A 20,475-nucleotide genomic window follows, 5' to 3' on the forward strand; every position below is an offset into this window, starting at 1 on the left:
CCGTAGATAAGCCTTTGGACAAATTACAGGATGCATTAATGTTTCTGTTTTGTATTAACTCCTTTATTATCTATTTACAGGGTGGAGATGATGAGGAATACAAGAGAATATATACAAAAAAAATCAAACCAAGGCTGAAGTCTGAAGATCTTGCAGAGGGAGTGGATGTTCGCACAGAACGTCACAGCAGCACAAGCAGTGATGGCAGCACAATTACCACCATCACGCGTCGAATCACTACCTACACTGTGGATATGCCTAGTGGCATAGGTGACCAACTTGAACTGTCAGGCCCAAATCTCAAGGGGCAAAGGCACGAATCTGGTGATGGCTCTCCTCGTATCAGAATTTCTCATGGCAGCCCTTCAGGTAAAGTGGAAACAGAAGGTGTTTTTGAGACAAGTGATGTTTCTTACACTGGGCCAAAATTAAGCTCCATAGAGACTCGCTTGGGAACTGGGGGAGTTCAGACCACAACAATAACAAAAGAGGTAGATGGAGAAGGAGGGGCAGGACATAGAGTTAAAGGGCCTAACTTTGGAGTAACAGAGGGTAAAGGCCAGAAAGTCTTTGAGATCTCAAGAGGGAATGGCGAGAAAGGTGATGGAAGTATTCAGGTGTTAGAAACAAGCATGCCATTAAGCAACATTTCAAAAACTGGTAGTAGGCAGGTTGTAATAGGCGGTAGGGGAAGTGCAGGGTCTGCTGATGAAAACGGAGGATCAGTTAGTCTGTCTTTGCCAGGAAAAAGCATGCAGATTATGACTTCTTCAGTTGAAACCACACAAGGAGAAGGCGTTGACAAAAGTTTAGGAGATAGGACAAAAGTCAAGGTATCTGGAATTACCATCAGTGACCCGCAATCAAAGGGTGCTGAATTAAGAGATAGCAAGATTGGAGCCTCAGCAATAACAGTAGGCAATGTTACCTCAGGTTATTCCTCAGTCCCAGGCAAGATTCCACTTGCAGGTGTGGACGCCACCTCTATGGATTTAAAGTTCAAAGGTGAGCCTAATGCAAATCTGCCAAGCACAAGGCAGGTAATACAAGCATCTGGAATACACACTGAATTCCCAGGCCATGAAACTGATGACACTCTGAGTGGCGAAAAACAGTCAATGATCAAATTACCTGACATTTCTGGGCCTAGTATCTCCATATCTGATGTGGATTTAAATACGCAAGGTCTTAAACTCAAAGGTGATGTAAATGTGTCAGAAACAAGGACTGAAGAAGACACAAAAACACCAGAGTTTCAAATGAAAGGAAAAAAAGGAGGATTTGAAATGCCTACAATCAAAATGCCATCATTTGGTTTCCAAGGTCAAGAGCTTCCAGAGGTGCACATTGATAGAAAAGACACTGAAATGGGAATAAAAAATATTGAGATTAAAGGACCAGATGCCAAACTTAAAGGTACCAAATCAAACATGTCTAGCAATTCTGGACAAGGGATTTCCTTGCCAGATGTGGATGTCAATTGGAAAGGTCAGTCACTCAAAGGTGAACTTGATCTGTCAGCTCCAAAGATAAAAAGTCAAAAAGTGGAGGGTCCAAAAATAGATATACACCTCCCGAAGGCAACTATTGATTTGAAAGCACCTCATGACATTAAAAAAACAGAGGTTGACACTGAAGGACCAGATGCAAAAATACAAGGTCTCAAATTTAACGTGTCAAATATTTCTGGGCCAAAAACCTCTTTGACAGATGGGGATGTCAATCTGAAAGGTCCAAAACTGAAAAGTGATTTAGGTGTGTCAGCTCCAAAATTAAAGGGAGAAATAAACAAACATGACATTGACATTGAAGGATCGAATGCAGATATTGAAGATCCCAAAAGTGGATTTGAGTTGCCAAAAATCAAAATGCCCAAATTTGGCTTCAAAGGTCCAAAAATGGAGGGTCCAGATGTTGATGTAAAACTTCCTAAAGCAGATATTGAAATAGAAAGACCAGATCTTGACATCAAAGGACCAGAAGTTGACATTGAAGGACCAGATGCAAAAGTCAAAGGACCCAAATTCAACATGCCAACCATTTCTGGACCAACACTCTCTATGCCAGATGTGGATTTCCATATGAAAGGCTCTAAAGTCAAAGGAGATGTTAATGTGTCAGGTCCAAAGATTGAGGGAGATATAAAAGCACCTGAAGTCGACATCAAAGGCCCACAGGTTGATATTGAAGGACCAAAAGGTCGATTTGAGATGCCAAAAATGAAAATTCCATCCTTTGGCATCAAAGGTCAAAAGGTTGAGGTTCCAGATGTTGATATAAACCTTCCTAAAGCAGACATTGACATGGAAAGACCTGATCTTGACATCAAAGGCCCAGAAGTTGACATTGAAGGACCAGATGCAAAAGTCAAAGGACTTAAATTCAAAATGCCCAAAATTTCTGGACCAAAAATCTCCATGCCAGACATAGATTTAAATTTAAAAGGCTCAAACATCAAAAGTGATGTGGATGTGTCAGTCCCAAAGACAGAGGGAGACATAAAAGCACCTGAAGTTGACATCAAAGGACCAGAGTGTGAATTTGAAGTTCCCAAAGGTGGATTTGAGTTGCCAAAAATCAAAATGCCCAAATTTGGCTTCAAGGGTCCAAAAATGGAGGGTCCAGATGTTGATGTAAACCTTCCTAAAGCAGATATTGAAATGGAAAGACCTGATCTTGACATCAAAGGACCAGAAGTTGACATTGAAGGACCAGATGCAAAAGTCAAAGGACCCAAATTCAAAATGCCAACCATTTCTGGACCAACACTTTCTATGAGAGATGTGGATTTCCAAATGAAAGGCCCTAAAGTCAAAGGAGATGTTAATGTGTCAGGTCCAAAGATTGAGGGAGATATAAAAGCACCCAAAGTCGACATCAAAGGCCCACAGGTTGATATTGAAGGACCAAAAGGTCGATTTGAGATGCCAAAAATGAAAATTCCATCCTTTGGCATCAAAGGTCAAAAGGTTGAGGTTCCAGATGTTGATATAAACCTTCCTAAAGCAGACATTGACATGGAAAGACCTGATCTTGACATCAAAGGCCCAGAAGTTGACATTGAAGGACCAGATGCAAAAGTCAAAGGACTTAAATTCAAAATGCCCAAAATTTCTGGACCAAAAATCTCCATGCCAGACATAGATTTAAATTTAAAAGGCTCAAACATCAAAAGTGATGTGGATGTGTCAGTCCCAAAGACAGAGGGAGACATAAAAGCACCTGAAGTTGACATCAAAGGACCAGAGTGTGAATTTGAAGTTCCCAAAGGTGGATTTGAGTTGCCAAAAATCAAAATGCCCAAATTTGGCTTCAAGGGTCCAAAAATGGAGGGTCCAGATGTTGATGTAAACCTTCCTAAAGCAGATATTGAAATGGAAAGACCTGATCTTGACATCAAAGGACCAGAAGTTGACATTGAAGGACCAGATGCAAAAGTCAAAGGACCCAAATTCAAAATGCCAACCATTTCTGGACCAACACTTTCTATGAGAGATGTGGATTTCCAAATGAAAGGCCCTAAAGTCAAAGGAGATGTTAATGTGTCAGGTCCAAAGATTGAGGGAGATATAAAAGCACCCAAAGTCGACATCAAAGGCCCACAGGTTGATATTGAAGGACCAAAAGGTCGATTTGAGATGCCAAAAATGAAAATTCCATCCTTTGGCATCAAAGGTCAAAAGGTTGAGGTTCCAGATGTTGATATAAACCTTCCTAAAGCAGACATTGACATGGAAAGACCAGATCTTGACATCAAAGGCCCAGAAGTTGACATTGAAGGACCAGATGCAAAAGTCAAAGGACTTAAATTCAAAATGCCCAAAATTTCTGGACCAAAAATCTCCATGCCAGACATAGATTTAAATTTAAAAGGCTCAAACATAAAAAGTAATGTGGATGTGTCAGTCCCAAAGATAGAGGGAGACATAAAAGCACCTGAAGTTGACATCAAAGGACCAGAGTGTGAATTTGAAGTTCCCAAAGGTGGATTCGAGGTGCCAAAAATCAAAATGCCCAAATTTGGCTTCAAAGGTCCAAAAATGGAGGGTCCAGATGTTGATGTAAACCTTCCTAAAACAGATATTGAAATGGAAAGACCAGATCTTGACATCAAAGGACCAGAAGTTGACATTGAAGGACCAGATGCAAAAGTCAAAGGACCCAAATTCAAAATGCCGACCATTTCTGGACCAAGACTTTCTATGCCAGATGTGGATTTCCAAATGAAAGGCCCTAAAGTCAAAGGAGATGTTAATGTGTCAGGTCCAACGATTGAGGGAGACATAAAAGCACCGGAAGTCGACATCAAAGGCCCACAGGTTGATGTTGAAGGACCAAAAGGTCGATTTGAGATGCCAAAAATGAAAATTCCATCCTTTGGCATCAAAGGTCAAAAGGTTGAGGTTCCAGATGTTGATATAAACCTTCCTAAAGCAGACATTGACATGGAAAGACCTGATCTTGACATCAAAGGCCCAGAAGTTGACATTGAAGGACCAGATGCAAAAGTCAAAGGACTTAAATTCAAAATGCCCAAAATCTCTGGACCAAAAATCTCCATGCCAGACATAGATTTAAATTTAAAAGGCTCAAACATCAAAAGTAATGTGGATGTGTCAGTCCCAAAGATAGAGGGAGACATAAAAGCACCTGAAGTTGACATCAAAGGACCAGAGTGTGAATTTGAAGTTTCCAAAGGTGGATTCGAGTTGCCAAAAATCAAAATGCCCAAATTTGGCTTCAAAGGTCCAAAAATGGAGGGTCCAGATGTTGATATAAACCTTCCTAAAGCAGATATTGACGTGGAAAGATCTGATCTTGACATCAAAGGACCAAAAGTTGACATTGAAGGACCAGATGCAAAACTCAAAGGACCCAAATTCAAAATGCCGACCATTTCTGGACCAACACTCTCTATGCCAGATGTGGATTTCCATCTAAAAGGCCCAAAGGTCAAAGGTGATGTAGATGTGTCAGTCCCAAAGATAGAGGGAGACATAAAAGCACCTGAAGTTGACATCAAAGGACCAGAGTTTGATATTGAAGGTTCCAAAGGTGGATTTGAAATGCCAAAAATCAAAATGCCCAAATTTGGCCTCAAAGGTCCAAAAGTGGAGGGTCCAGATGTCGATATAAACCTTCCCAAAGCAGACATCAATTTAAAAGCACCTGAAGTTGACATCAAAGGACAAGATTTTGATATTGAAGGTTCCAAAGGTGGATTTGAGATGCCAAAATTCAAAATGCCATCTTTTGGCTTCAAAGGTCCAAAAGTGGAGGGTCCAGATGTTGATATAAATCTTCCCAAAGCAGAAGTTGATTTAAATGCACCTGAAGTTGACATCAAAGGACCAGATTTTGACATTAAAGGACCAGATGCCAAACTAAAAGGACCCAAATTCAACATGCCAAAAATGTCTGGACCAAAAATCTCCATGCCAGATGTGGATTTCAATCTGAGAGGTCCCAACCTCAAAGGTGATGTCGATGTGTCAGGTCCAAAAATTAAAGGAGACGTAAAAGCACCAGAAGTTGACATCAAAGGACCAGAGTGTGATATTGAAGGTTCCAAAGGTGGATTTGAAATGCCGAAATTCAAAATGCCATCTTTTGGCTTCAAAGGTCCAAAAGTGGAGGGTCCAGATGTTGATATAAATCTTCCCAAAGCAGAAGTTGATTTAAATGCACCTGAAGTTGACATCAAAGGACCAGACTTTGACATTAAAGGACCAGATGCCAAACTAAAAGGACCCAAATTCAACATGCCAAAAATGTCTGGACCAAAAATCTCCATGCCAGATGTGGATTTCAATCTGAGAGGTCCCAACCTCAAAGGTGATGTCGATGTGTCAGGTCCAAAAATTAAAGGAGACGTAAAAGCACCTGAAGTTGACATCAAAGGACCAGAGTGTGATATTGAAGGTTCCAAAGGTGGATTTGAAATGCCAAAAATCAAAATGCCCAAATTTGGCCTCAAAGGTCCAAAAGTGGAGGGTCCAGATGTCGATATAAACCTTCCCAAAGCAGACATCAATTTAAAAGCACCTGAAGTTGACATCAAAGGACCAGATTTTGATATTGAAGGTTCCAAAGGTGGATTTGAGATGCCAAAAATCAAAATGCCCAAATTTGGCTTCAAAGGTCCAAAAGTGGAGGGTCCAGATGTTGATATAAATCTTCCCAAAGCAGAAGTTGATTTAAATGTACCTGAAGTTGACATCGAAGGACCAGATTTTGACATTGAAGGACCAGATGCCAAACTAAAAGGACCCAAATTCAACATGCCAAAATTGTCTGGACCAAAAATCTCCATGCCAGATGTGGATTTCAATCTGAGAGGTCCCAACTTCAAAGGTGATGTCGATGTGTCAGGTCCAAAAATTAAAGGAGACGTAAAAGCACCTGATGTTGACATCAAAGGACCAGAGTTTGATATTGAAGGTTCCAAAGGTGGATTTGAAATGCCAAAAATCAAAATGCCCAAATTTGGCTTCAAAGGTCCAAAAGTGGAGGGTCCAGATGTTGATATAAATCTTCCCAAAGCAGAAGTTGATTTAAATGTACCTGAAGTTGACATCGAAGGACCAGATTTTGACATTGAAGGACCAGATGCCAAACTAAAAGGACCCAAATTCAACATGCCAAAATTGTCTGGACCAAAAATCTCCATGCCAGATGTGGATTTCAATCTGAGAGGTCCCAACTTCAAAGGTGATGTCGATGTGTCAGGTCCAAAAATTAAAGGAGACGTAAAAACACCTGATGTTGACATCAAAGGACCAGAGTTTGATATTGAAGGTTCCAAAGGTGGATTTGAAATGCCAAAAATCAAAATGCCCAAATTTGGCCTCAAAGGTCCAAAAGTGGAGGGTCCAGATGTCGATATAAACCTTCCCAAAGCAGACATCAATTTAAAAGCACCTGAAGTTGACATCAAAGGACCAGATTTTGATATTGAAGGTTCCAAAGGTGGATTTGAGATGCCAAAAATCAAAATGCCCAAATTTGGCTTCAAAGTTCCAAAAGTGGAGGGTCCAGATGTTGATATAAATCTTCCCAAAGCAGAAGTTGATTTAAATGCACCTGAAGTTGACATCAAAGGACCAGATTTTGACATGGAAGGACCAGATGCCAAACTAACAGGACCCAAATTCAACATGCCAAAATTGTCTGGACCAAAAATCTCCATGCCAGATGTGGATTTCAATCTGAGAGGTCCCAACCTCAAAGGTGATGTCGATGTGTCAGGTCCAAAAATTAAAGGAGACGTTAAAGCACCTGAAGTTGACATCAAAGGACCAGAGTTTGATATTGAAGGTTCCAAAGGTGGATTTGAAATGCCAAAAATCAAAATGCCCAAATTTGGCCTCAAAGGTCCAAAAGTGGAGGGTCCAGATGTCGATATCAACCTTCCCAAAGCAGACATCAATTTAAAAGCACCTGAAGTTGACATCAAAGGACCAGATTTTGATATTGAAGGTTCCAAAGGTGGATTTGAGATGCCAAAAATCAAAATGCCCAAATTTGGCTTCAAAGGTCCAAAAGTGGAGGGTCCAGATGTTGATATAAATCTTCCCAAAGCAGAAGTTGATTTAAATGCACCTGAAGTTGACATCGAAGGACCAGATTTTGACATTGAAGGACCAGATGCCAAAATAAAAGGACCCAAATTCAACATGCCAAAATTGTCTGGACCAAAAATCTCCATGCCAGATGTGGATTTCAATCTGAGAGGTCCCAACCTCAAAGGTGATGTCGATGTGTCAGGTCCAAAAATTAAAGGAGACGTAAAAGCACCTGATGTTGACATCAAAGGACCAGAGTTTGATATTGAAGGTTCCAAAGGTGGATTTGAGTTGCCAAAAATCAAAATGCCCAAATTTGGCCTCAAAGGTCCAAAAGTGGAGGGTCCAGATGTCGATATAAACCTTCCCAAAGCAGACATCAATTTAAAAGCACCTGAAGTTGACATCAAAGGACCAGATTTTGATATTGAAGGACCAGATGCCAAACTAAAAGGACCCAAATTCAACATGCCAAAAATATCTGCACCAAAAATCTCCATGCCAAATGTGGATTTCAATCTGAGAGGTCCCAACCTCAAAAGTGATGTGGATTTGACTGTACCAAAAATTGAAGGAGACATAAAAGCACCTGAAGTTGACATCAAAGGACCCGAGTTTGATATTGAGAGCCCAAGTGGCAAAATCAAAGGACCCAAATTCAACATGCCAAAGGTTTCTGGACCAAAAATCAACATGCCAGATGTTGATTTCAATCTGAAAGGCCCAAAACCCAAAGGTGATGTAGATGTATCTGCTCCAAAGATAGAGGGAGAAATAAAAATGCCGAAAGTTGACATTAAAGGTCCAGATGTGGACATTGATATTGGCACAACTGGCATGAAGAAACCAAAGTTCAAAATGCCAAAATTTGGATTCAAGGGTTCAAAGGTAAAGACCCCTGAAAAAGATTTGAAAGTAGAAAAAGGGGAAATAAGTATTAAAGGAAATACTTCAAGCTCAGCAGATCTGGAACTGGATTCTGAACTGACTGGACCAAAGCTAAAGGGGTCAAAATTTAAAATGCCAAAATTTGGATTCAAGCTCCCAAAGGTTGAAGGGCCAGAGTTAGATGTCAGTCTCCCAAAGACAGAACTAGATGTTAATGCCCCAGATGTGGATATAAAAGCACCTGACATTGATATTGAGAGCCCTAGTGGCAAAATCAAAGGACCCAAATTCAACATGCCAAAAATGTCTGGACCAAAAATCTCCATGCCAGATGTGGATTTCAATCTGAGAGGTCCCAACCTCAAAGGTGGTGCGGATTTATCCATCCCAAAAATTGAAGGAGACATAAAAACACCTGAAGTTGACATTAAAGGACCAGAGTTTGATATTGAAGGTTCCAAAGGTGGATTTGAGTTGCCAAAAATCAAAATGCCCAAATTTGGCCTCAAAGGTCCAAAAGTGGAGGGTCCAGATGTCGATTTAAACCTTCCCAAAGCAGACATCAATTTTAAAGCACCTGAAGTTGACATCAAAGGACCAGATTTGGACATTGAAGGACCAGATGCCAAACTAAAAGGACCCAAATTCAACATGCCAAAAATGTCTGCCCCAAAAATCTCCATGCCAGATGTGGATTTCAATCTGAGAGGTCCCAACCTCAAAGGTGGTGTGGATTTGTCCCTCCCAAAAATTGAAGGAGACATAAAAGCACCTGAAGTTGACATTAAAGGGCCAGAGTTTGATATTGAAGGTTCCAAAGGTGGATTTGAGATGCCAAAAATCAAAATGCCCAAATTTGGCTTCAAAGGTCCAAAAGTGGAGGGTCCAGATGTTGATATAAATCTTCCCAAAGCAGAAGTTCATTTAAATGCACCTGAAGTTGACATCAAAGGACCAGATTTTGACATGGAAGGACCAGATGCCAAAATAAAAGGACCAAAATTCAACATGCCAAAAATGTCTGGACCAAAAATCTCCATGCCAGATGTGGATTTCAATCTGAGAGGTCCCAACCTCAAAGGTGATGTCGATATGTCAGGTCCAAAAATTAAAGGAGACGTAAAAGCACCTGAAGTTGACATCAAAGGACCAGAGTTTGATATTGAAGGTTCCAAAGGTGGATTTGAAATGCCAAAAATCAAAATGCCCAAATTTGGCCTCAAAGGTCCAAAAGTGGAGGGTCCAGATGTCGATATAAACCTTCCCAAAGCAGACATCAATTTAAAAGCACCTGAAGTTGACATCAAAGGACCAGATTTTGATATTGAAGGTTCCAAAGGTGGATTTGAGATGCCAAAAATCAAAATGCCCAAATTTGGCTTCAAAGGTCCAAAAGTGGAGGGTCCAGATGTTGATATAAATCTTCCCAAAGCAGAAGTTGATTTAAATGCACCTGAAGTTGACATCAAAGGACCAGATTTTGACATTGAAGGACCAGATGCCAAACTAAAAGGACCCAAATTCAACATGCCAAAATTGTCTGGACCAAAAATCTCCATGCCAGATGTGGATTTCAATCTGAGAGGTCCCAACCTCAAAGGTGATGTCGATGTGTCAGGTCCAAAAATTAAAGGAGACGTAAAAGCACCTGAAGTTGACATCAAAGGACCAGAGTTTGATATTGAAGGTTCCAAAGGTGGATTTGAAATGCCAAAAATCAAAATGCCCAAATTTGGCCTCAAAGGTCCAAAAGTGGAGGGTCCAGATGTCGATATCAACCTTCCCAAAGCAGACATCAATTTAAAAGCACCTGAAGTTGACATCAAAGGACCAGATTTTGATATTGAAGGTTCCAAAGGTGGATTTGAGATGCCAAAAATCAAAATGCCCAAATTTGGCTTCAAAGGTCCAAAAGTGGAGGGTCCAGATGTTGATATAAATCTTCCCAAAGCAGAAGTTGATTTAAATGCACCTGAAGTTGACATCAAAGGACCAGATTTTGACATTGAAGGACCAGATGCCAAACTAAAAGGAACCAAATTCAACATGCCAAAATTGTCTGGACCAAAAATCTCCATGCCAGATGTGGATTTCAATCTGAGAGGTCCCAACCTCAAAGGTGATGTCGATGTGTCAGGTCCAAAAATTAAAGGAGACGTAAAAGCACCTGAAGTTGACATCAAAGGACCAGAGTTTGATATTGAAGGTTCCAAAGGTGGATTTGAAATGCCAAAAATCAAAATGCCCAAATTTGGCCTCAAAGGTCCAAAAGTGGAGGGTCCAGATGTTGATATAAACCTTCCCAAAGCAGACATCAATTTAAATGCACCTGAAGTTGACGTCAAAGGACCAGATTTTGACATTGAAGGCCACAAAGGAGGAATGAAAATGCCAAAATTTAAAATGCCATCATTTGGGTTGAAAAGTCCAAATATTGAGGTGCCTGATATTGATGTCAGCCTCCCTAAAGCTGATATTGATGTTGAATCACCAGGGTTGGATATTAAAGGTCCTGACGTTGATATCAAGAGTCCAAGTGGCAAAATTAAAGGACCAAAGTTTAAAATGCCAAATATTTCTGGACCTAAAATCTCCATGCCAGATGTGGATTTCAATTTGAAGGGTCCAAACTTAAAAGGTGATGTGGATTTCTCATCTCCTAACTTGGAAGGAGACATAAAAGCACCTGATGTTGACATCAAAGGACCACAGATTGATATTGAAGGTCCTGAAGGTGGATTTGAAATGCCAAAATTCAAAATGCCATCATTTGGCTTCAAAGGAAAGAAGGCAGAGGGTCCAGATGTTGATATAAACCTTCCCAAAGCAGACATTGATGTGAAAGGACCTGACGTTGACATCAAAGGACCAGATTTTGACATTGAAGGACCAGATGCCAAACTAAAAGGACCCAAATTCAACATGCCAAAACTATCTGGACCAAAAATCTCCATGCCAGATGTGGATTTCAATCTGAGAGGTCCCAACCTCAAAGGTGATGTCGATGTGTCAGGTCCAAAAATGAAAGGAGACGTAAAAGCACCTGAAGTTGACGTCAAAGGACCAGAGATTGATATTGAAGGTTCCAAAGGTGGATTTGAGATGCCAAAATTCAAAATGCCATCTTTTGGCTTCAAAGGTCCAAAAATGGAGGGCCCAGATGTTGATATAAACCTTCCCAAAGCAGACATCAATTTAAAAGCACCTGAAGTTGACATCAAAGGACCAGATTTTGACATTGAAGGACCAGATGCCAAACTAAAAGGACCCAAATTCAACATGCCAAAAATGTCTGGACCAAAAATCTCCATGCCAGATGTGGATTTCAATCTGAGAGGTCCCAACCTCAAAGGTGATGTCGATGTGTCAGGTCCAAAAATTAAAGGAGACATAAAAGCACCTGAAGTTGACATCAAAGGACCAGAGTTTGATATTGAAGGTTCCAAAGGTGGATTTGAAATGCCAAAAATCAAAATGCCCAAATTTGGCCTCAAAGGTCCAAAAGTGGATGGTCCAGATGTCGATATCAACCTTCCCAAAGCAGACATCAATTTTAAAGCACCTGAAGTTGATGTCAAAGGACCAGATTTTGACATTGAAGGCCACAAAGGAGGAATGAAAATGCCAAAATTTAAAATGCCATCATTTGGGTTGAAAAGTCCAAATATTGAGGTGCCTGATTTTGATGTCAGCCTCCCTAAAGCTGATATTGATGTTGAATCACCATCGTTAGATATTAAAGGTCCTGACGTTGATATCAAGAGTCCAAGTGGCAAAATTAAAGGACCAAAGTTCAAAATGCCAAATATTTCTGGACCTAAAATCTCCATGCCAGATGTGGATTTCAATTTGAAAGGTCCAAACGTAAAAGGTGATGTGGATTTCTCATCTCCTAACTTGGAAGGAGACATAAAAGCACCTGATGTTGACGTCAAAGGACCACAGATTGATATTGAAGGTCCTGAAGGAGGATTTGAAATGCCAAAATTCAAACTGCCATCATTTGGCTTCAAAGGAAAGAAAGCGGAGGGTCCAGATTTTGGAATGAACCTTCCCAAAGCAGACATTGATGTGAAAGGACCTGAAGTTGACATCAAAGGACCAGATTTTGACATTGAAGGACCAGATGCCAAACTAAAAGGACCCAAATTCAACATGCCAAAATTGTCTGGACCAAAAATCTCCATGCCAGATGTGGATTTCAATCTGAAAGGCCCAAAACTCAAAGGCGATGTAGATGTGTCAGGTCCAAAGATAGAGGGAGAAATACAAGTACCTGAAGTTGACGTCAAAGGACCAGAGATTGATATTGAAGGTCCCAAAGGTGGATTTGAGATGCCAAAATTCAAAATGCCATCTTTTGGCTTCAAAGGTCCAAAAGTGGAGGGTCCAGATGTTGATATAAATCTTCCCAAAGCAGAAGTTGATTTAAATGCACCTGATATTGACATCAAAGGTCCAGATTTTGACATTGAAGGCCACAAAGGAGGAATGAAAATGCCAAAATTTAAAATGCCATCATTTGGAATGAAAAGTCCAAATATTGAGGTGCCTGATATTGATGTCAGCCTCCCTAAAGCTGATATTGATGTTAAATCACCAGGGTTGGATATTAAAGGTCCTGACGTTGATATCAAGAGTCCAAGTGGCAAAATTAAAGGACCAAAGTTCAAAATGCCAAATATTTCTGGACCTAAAATCTCCATGCCAGATGTGGATTTCAATTTGAAGGGTCCAAACTTAAAAGGTGATGTGGATTTCTCATCTCCTAACTTGGAAGGAGACATAAAAGTACCTGATGTTGACATCAAAGGACCACAGATTGATATTGAAGGTCCTGAAGGAGGATTTGAAATGCCAAAATTCAAACTGCCATCATTTGGCTTCAAAGGAAAGAAAGCGGAGGGTCCAGATTTTGAAATGAACCTTCCCAAAGCAGACATTGATGTGAAAGGACCTGACGTTGACATCAAAGGACCAGATTTTGACATTGAAGGACCAGATGCCAAACTAAAAGGACCCAAATTCAACATGCCAAAAATGTCTGGACCAAAAATCTCCATGCCAGATGTGGATTTCAATCTGAAAGGCCCAAAACTCAAAGGCGATGTAGATGTGTCAGGTCCAAAGATAGAGGGAGAAATAAAAGCACCTGAAGTTGACGTCAAAGGACCAGAGATTGATGTTGAAGGTCCCAAGGGTGGATTTGAGATGCCAAAATTCAAAATGCCATCTTTTGGCTTCAAAGGTCCAAAAGTGGAGGGTCCAGATGTTGATATAAACCTTCCCAAAGCAGAAGTTGATTTAAATGCACCTGATATTGACATCAAAGGTCCAGATTTTGACATTGAAGGCCACAAAGGAGGAATGAAAATGCCAAAATTTAAAATGCCATCATTTGGAATGAAAAGTCCAAATATTGAGGTGCCTGATATTGATGTCAGCCTCCCTAAAGCTAACATTGATGTTAAATCACCAGGGTTGGATATTAAAGGTCCTGACGTTGATATCAAGAGTCCAAGTGGCAAAATTAAAGGACCAAAGTTCAAAATGCCAAATATTTCTGGACCTAAAATCTCCATGCCAGATGTGGATTTCAATTTGAAGGGTCCAAACTTAAAAGGTGATGTGGATTTCTCATCTCCTAACTTGGAAGGAGACATACAAGCACCTGATGTTGACATCAAAGGACCACAGATTGATATTGAAGGTCCTGAAGGTGGATTTGAAATGCCAAAATTCAAAATGCCATCATTTGGCTTCAAAGGAAAGAAGGCAGAGGGTCCAGATTTTGAAATAAACCTTCCCAAAGCAGACATTGATGTGAAAGGACCTGAAGTTGACATCAAAGGACCAGATTTTGACATTGAAGGACCAGATGCCAAACTGAAAGGACCCAAATTCAACATGCCAAAAATGTCTGGACCAAAAATCTCCATGCCAGATGTGGATTTCAATCTGAGAGGTCCCAACCTCAAAGGTGATGTCGATGTGTCAGGTCCAAAAATTAAAGGAGATGTAAAAGCACCTGAAGTTGACATCAAAGGACCAGAGTTTGATATTGAAGGTTCCAAAGGTGGATTTGAGATGCCAAAAATCAAAATGCCCAAATTTGGCCTCAAAGGTCCAAAAGTGGAGGGTCCAGATGTCGATATAAACCTTCCCAAAGCAGACATCAATTTAAAAGCACCTGAAGTTGACATCAAAGGACCAGAGTTTGATATTGAAGGTTCCAAAGGTGGATTTGAGATGCCAAAAATCAAAATGCCCAAATTTGGCCTCAAAGGTCCAAAAGTGGAGGGTCCAGATGTCGATATCAACCTTCCCAAAGCAGACATCAATTTAAAAGCACCTGAAGTTGACATCAAAGGACCAGATTTTGATATTGAAGGTTCCAAAGGTGGATTTGAGATGCCAAAAATCAAAATGCCCAAATTTGGCTTCAAAGGTCCAAAAGTGGAGGGTCCAGATGTTGATATAAATCTTCCCAAAGCAGAAGTTGATTTAAATGCACCTGAAGTTGACATCAAAGGACCAGATTTTGACATTGAAGGACCAGATGCCAAACTAAAAGGACCCAAATTCAACATGCCAAAAATGTCTGGACCAAAAATCTCCATGCCAGATGTGGATTTCAATCTGAGAGGTCCCAACTTTAAAGGCGATGTAGATGTGTCAGCTCCAAAGATAAAGGGAGATATAAAAGCACCTGAAGTTGATGTCGAAGGACCAGAGATTGAGATTGAAGGTCCCAAAGGTGGATTTGAGATGCCAAAATTCAAAATGCCATCTTTTGGCTTCAAAGGTCCAAAAGTGGAGGGTCCAGATGTTGATATAAATCTTCCCAAAGCAGAAGTTGATTTAAATGCACCTGATATTGACATTAAAGGTCCAGATTTTGACATTGAAGGCCACAAAGGAGGAATGAAAATGCCAAAATTTAAAATGCCATCATTTGGAATGAAAAGTCCAAATATTGAGGTGTCTGATATTGATGTCAGCCTTCCTAAAGCTGATATTGATGTTAAAGCACCAGGATTGGATGTTAAAGGTCCTGACTTTGAAATTGAAGTGCCAGATGCCAAACTCAAAGGACCTCACTTCAAAATGCCAAAAATGTCAGCACCAAATATCTCCATGCCAGATGTGGATTTCCATCTGAAAGGTCCCAAACTCAAAGGTGATGTCGATGTGTCAGGTCCAAAGATTGAGGGAGGCATTATTGCACCTGATGTTGACATCAAAGGACCAGAGTTTGATATTGAAGGTTCCAAAGGTGGATTTGAGTTGCCAAAAATCAAAATGCCCAAATTTGGCCTCAAAGGTCCAAAAGTGGAGGGTCCAGATGTCGATATAAACCTTCCCAAAGCAGACATCAATTTAAAAGCACCTGAAATTGACATCAAAGGACCAGATTTTGATATTGAAGGACCAGATGCCAAACTAAAAGGACCCAAATTCAACATGCCAAAAATGTCTGGACCAAAAATCTCTATGCCAGACATGGATTTCAATCTGAGAGGTCCCAACGTCAAAGGTGATGTGGATTTGTCCATCCCCAAAATTGAAGGAGACATAAAAGCACCTGAAGTTGACATCAAAGGACCAGATTTTGACACTGAAGTTCCCAAAGGTGGATTTGAGTTGCCAAAAATCAAAATGCCCAAATTTGGCCTCAAAGGTCCAAAAATGGAGGGCCCAGATGTTGATATAAACCTTCCCAAAGCAGACATCAATTTAAAAGCACCTGAAGTTGATATCAAAGGACCAGATTTTGACATTGAAGGACCAGATGCCAAACTAAAAGGACCCAAATTCAATATGCCCCAAATTTCTGCACCCAAAATCTCTATGCCAGACATGGATTTCAATCTGAGAGGTCCCAACGTTAAAGGTGATGTAGATGTGTCAGCTCCAAAGATAAAAGGAGATCTTAAAGGTCCAGAGATTGGAATAAAAGGAAGGGCGGATGCATCTTTGCCCAAATTGGAGGGAGACCTCAAACATCCACATGCCAAAATAGCATTTCCCACCAGAACAACGGGGGATGTGACTATTGATCCTGTAAAAACAGGTGTTTCATTTCCTAAGTTCAAAGGTCCAAAGTTTGGAATGAAAGCCCCTGATGTTGAGGGGCATGAATCAACTGGTAACACAGCAACGCTCAACGTTGGTGCAAAAGGTTCCAATACAGACTTTGGTCTCCCAGTTACTGAGGCAAGTCTTGATGCCCCTGATATTAATATAAATGTGAAGGGGAAGAAAGGTAAATTTAAACTCCCTAAAGTGAAAGTAAAGGGGAAGAAACCTGAAGTGGATGTCGGAACAGCAGGAGTAGACTTGGATGTAGACGCACCAAGTATCAATGTCAAAGGAAAAAAGGGGAAGAAGCCTCTTTTTGGTAAGCTTCATTTCCCTGATGTGGAATTAGATATCAAATCATCCAAATTGAAAGGGGATGGATCTTTTGCTGGGGGATTGAAATCACCTGACACAGATTTACCATCTTCTAGCTATAACACTGCCATTGAGTCTACTGTTACTGACAGGTCGAAAATGAAATTGGAAGGGCTAGATGTAAATCTCAAGACTCCTAACATCAAAATGTCAAATCCAAACTTATCTGTTCCTGATATAGATGTGGATCTAAATAGATGTAGTTCTAAAGGTGGTGCAGAGTTTGACTCTAATGTTGCTGGTGGCCTTCATTTCCCAGAAGGTACTGTAACATTTCCCAAAATGAAAGTACCAAAATTTGGTATTGTTCTGCCTCCATTGGAAGGGCTTCAAGGAGGAGGCAATTTTGAATCAGATCTTGGAGCTAGTGGAAGCATAAACATACAGTCTCCATCCGTTAGTTCACACAATATTGAGGTTCCCAATCCAGAACTTGGAGTCCAAAAAAAGTTAAAGATTCCAAAGTTTTTTGGCAAATCAAAAGCAAAGGGAAGTAGTGTTGGTGACCTTCGGGGTCCAGAGGTAGACTTAAGTGCAAGTGGGAAAAGCAGCAAGGTTTCTAAAGACCTAACTATACAAGCTGGAGAACTGACGGGTGGGAAATTGGCATTGGAGGGTGATACTGGACTTAGTATGTCAACAAAAGGAAAATCAGCCTCACTGGATCTATTTAAGAAGTCAAGGCACCGATCTTCTTCTCTGAGTGATGAGGGAGGGCTTGAATTTGATTCTCCCTCTGCTCACTTAGATGCCGAAGGAGGTGACATTTCATTAGACCTCGGAGGAGGCAAGGTCAAAGGAAAGAAAGGCAAGTTGAAGTTTGGCACCTTCGGAGGTTTTGGTGCAAAGTCAAAAGGCTCATATGAAGTGACACTTGGTGAGGACAGTGAAGCAGGACTGGAGGGAAGTGCAGGTGTTTCTCTACCTAGTAAGAAAACAAGATTGTCCTCATCTTCAAGCAGTGACAGTGGCTCAAGAGGTGGTTTCAGGTTCCCAAGGCTTGAGCTATCTGTTTCACCCAAAAAATGAATAACTCTGAGGAAAATTAAACTTTTCTATAAACAACCAAATCTCCTAACATACTGTATCTCCTAACATCAGTCCTTAAAAATCTAAGGATACATACCCAGTCAATATTGTTGTTAAAAATGTAAGTTCATTTTCAGTTAAAGACTGGAGTGCATGACATCGTTTAAAATCCCTCTAAACTGTAAATAAGATTAATTCATTTTGTAATAATAGATATTTGTAAATAGTCCAGATTTATTAAATATATATGCAATCTCACTAATATTTCATCCATAGTTGAATACAGAGTTAGTCCTTTCTGTTCCTATTTTATTCTATCAGATGATTACTTCAAATGAATCTGTGTGGCATAGTTCTGTCCAAGGGTCAATTGCACAGAACAGGTAGACCATTTATTTTTGAAGGACATTTTTTGTCTATACACCCTGACACATGCATAAGCAGTAACTGTTTTATTGTATGATATAAATTTATTTTCATGCTTTGACGCTATAAAACAAGTGCAGAATCACCTTTCAACATTAAACTGGTCTGCAACAATTGCAAAGACAATCAGTCTGAAAACAACATCAGTCTGAAGTCCTGTCCTTAGTTTTCTATTCATTTAAGAATGTTTTACCCTCACATTTTCTGCAAATTATCAAAATATGATTTTACTTTTTTCTTTTTATACATTTTATTTCTTAATCCTGTCATTAAAATGCTTCATTCTTTTACAATAATCCATATTGTTCCCTACTTTTCTGTCACTCTGCCTCTGTACAGATGCCTTTTGATAATGCAAACAATGTAATACAAACAATGTAACAAATAAACAGTCACTTTTTGATGCCAAATGTCATGTACAAAATATGTGTTGATATATATTTGATGGACATAGGGTATGATTTTTTGGGTCTATTCTTTTGAGAACATTCTTTCAAATAAATGCAATAAAATGATTTTTTAAAACTATAAGGTTCTTAAGTAGTTCTTACTGGTGCCATATTCACATTACTTGATATGATGACTACAGTTTTATTCATCAGTTCATCCATACCAAACACTGGACAAGCACAAATACATTTTGAAGCTGTGTGTTACAAATGTGGGGTTAGCAGAGGAAATCACTGTGTAAAGACAGACAAATTATTTTAAAAAACATATTGCACCTTGTGTTACCTATTTTTCTTCATTCCAAAGTTGCCATTGAGAAAGTAACATAAACATCAGTCAACAAAACAGCTCAACAGACAAAAATATCTTTGTCTAGCTTTAATTTCTGTTATAAGTTGGCAACAACATAATATGGTAAAAAAAAAAAATAAACTTTTCAAAGAGGACATTATACCTAGTTTCCCCCTTCATAACAGTCTCCTGTGGTCTAAATGAAATATCTGTGCCATGCTTTGGTCAAATATAACATTAATCAAGCACCAGAGGAGGTTGTGACCCTACATAAACAAGGAGAGCAAATTTAAAACTGATTTTTTTTCTCTGTGTGATAAGACTTAAGCAGACCTTAAACAGATTCCTGAATGGGTTTATTTCACATTTTGTGAAGTGGTACACACTTAGGTTACCCAAATATAAAGATAGAAGTAAAGACTGATTGATTGATTAATTGATTGAAATACATGCCCAAAAACACAGTAAACGTGCATTTTTCATCATATTAACCTTTTTTTTTTATTACCTTTAAAATTAAGTCAATAATTTGATCAACTCAAAGCATTATTCATTCATTCCTAATTTGGTCCTTGCTTGTATTAAATAGGGAAGCTGAAGACAGACTGGAAAAAAGTGAAAAGAAGCTGAAGATAAAATGTAACCAATTGCCAGTGCACTTTGCTTTGGTATTTGGTGACTGTATTCTGCCAATCAGGTTGAACCAGTTCCTAAACCTCCTTTATACTTTCCAAAAGGCCAGCAAAGTAAACAAAAAAAACTTTTCCCTGTGAGACACATCCATGTCCCCTGCAACAGTTAACAAAAGCAACCACAGAACTTTTTCTGATCAAAAAGCAGCTGTTTTAGCTCATGCTATACTTTATGACGAGATAAGTTCTCTCCCATCACTACATTAATGCAAGCATTTAGTTGGCCAAGAAAATGTGCTCTTCTTCACACAATATCTAATTGAATATGTAGAAATTATTTATATTTTCAGAACTGAACACCCTGATCCATTTCAAGTGAACTAAAATACTTAATCGATAAAAATGTGGTGACAAGAGTCAAGGCTTGCAGTCAAACATTAAATCTGTTTATATTCTGCATTATACAGTTGATTTAAGTTTTTTGGTGAACTTATTTGCAAACAGTTGCTATATGTTAGGTTTGGCATAGAGAGGGTGAAAGAAATGTAGCTGCATTTGTGCAAAGGGATTTTGCAGTGAAGGGGGAAATCTTTGATACGCAAAGCTGCACTGTAATTTCAAACTGATTTTCACCTTTTAATAGAGGTTGTTTTAAACATCCTCCACTGAAGACATAGAAAGAAAAAGGAAGAAAAAAACTTAAGCTATAGACCACAAGCTATAAAGCTCTGACTAGA

At 39.6% G+C, this 20,475-nt stretch overlaps 1 protein-coding gene across 8 annotated transcripts in view; it reads left to right on the forward strand.

The window, feature by feature from the left end:
- ahnak (AHNAK nucleoprotein) overlaps positions 1–18,896 on the forward strand; it is a 31,348-nt gene extending 12,452 nt beyond the window's left edge. For 2 of the 8 annotated variants that reach the window (XM_079351943.1, XM_079351942.1), the window contains exon 6: positions 81–18,896. In XM_079351943.1, the coding sequence (XP_079208069.1) occupies positions 81–17,939 (17,859 nt within the window). In that variant the 3' untranslated portion in view covers positions 17,940–18,896. The remainder of the gene's footprint in view (positions 1–80) is intronic. The other 6 variants (XM_079351946.1, XM_079351945.1, XM_079351944.1 and 3 more) reach the window with 6 other exon arrangements.
- The last annotated feature ends 1,579 nt before the right edge of the window (positions 18,897–20,475 follow it).

The sequence above is a fragment of the Symphodus melops genome (assembly GCF_947650265.1).
Source record: "Symphodus melops genome assembly, chromosome: 9".
NCBI classification, from domain to species: Eukaryota; Metazoa; Chordata; class Actinopteri; order Labriformes; family Labridae; genus Symphodus; species Symphodus melops.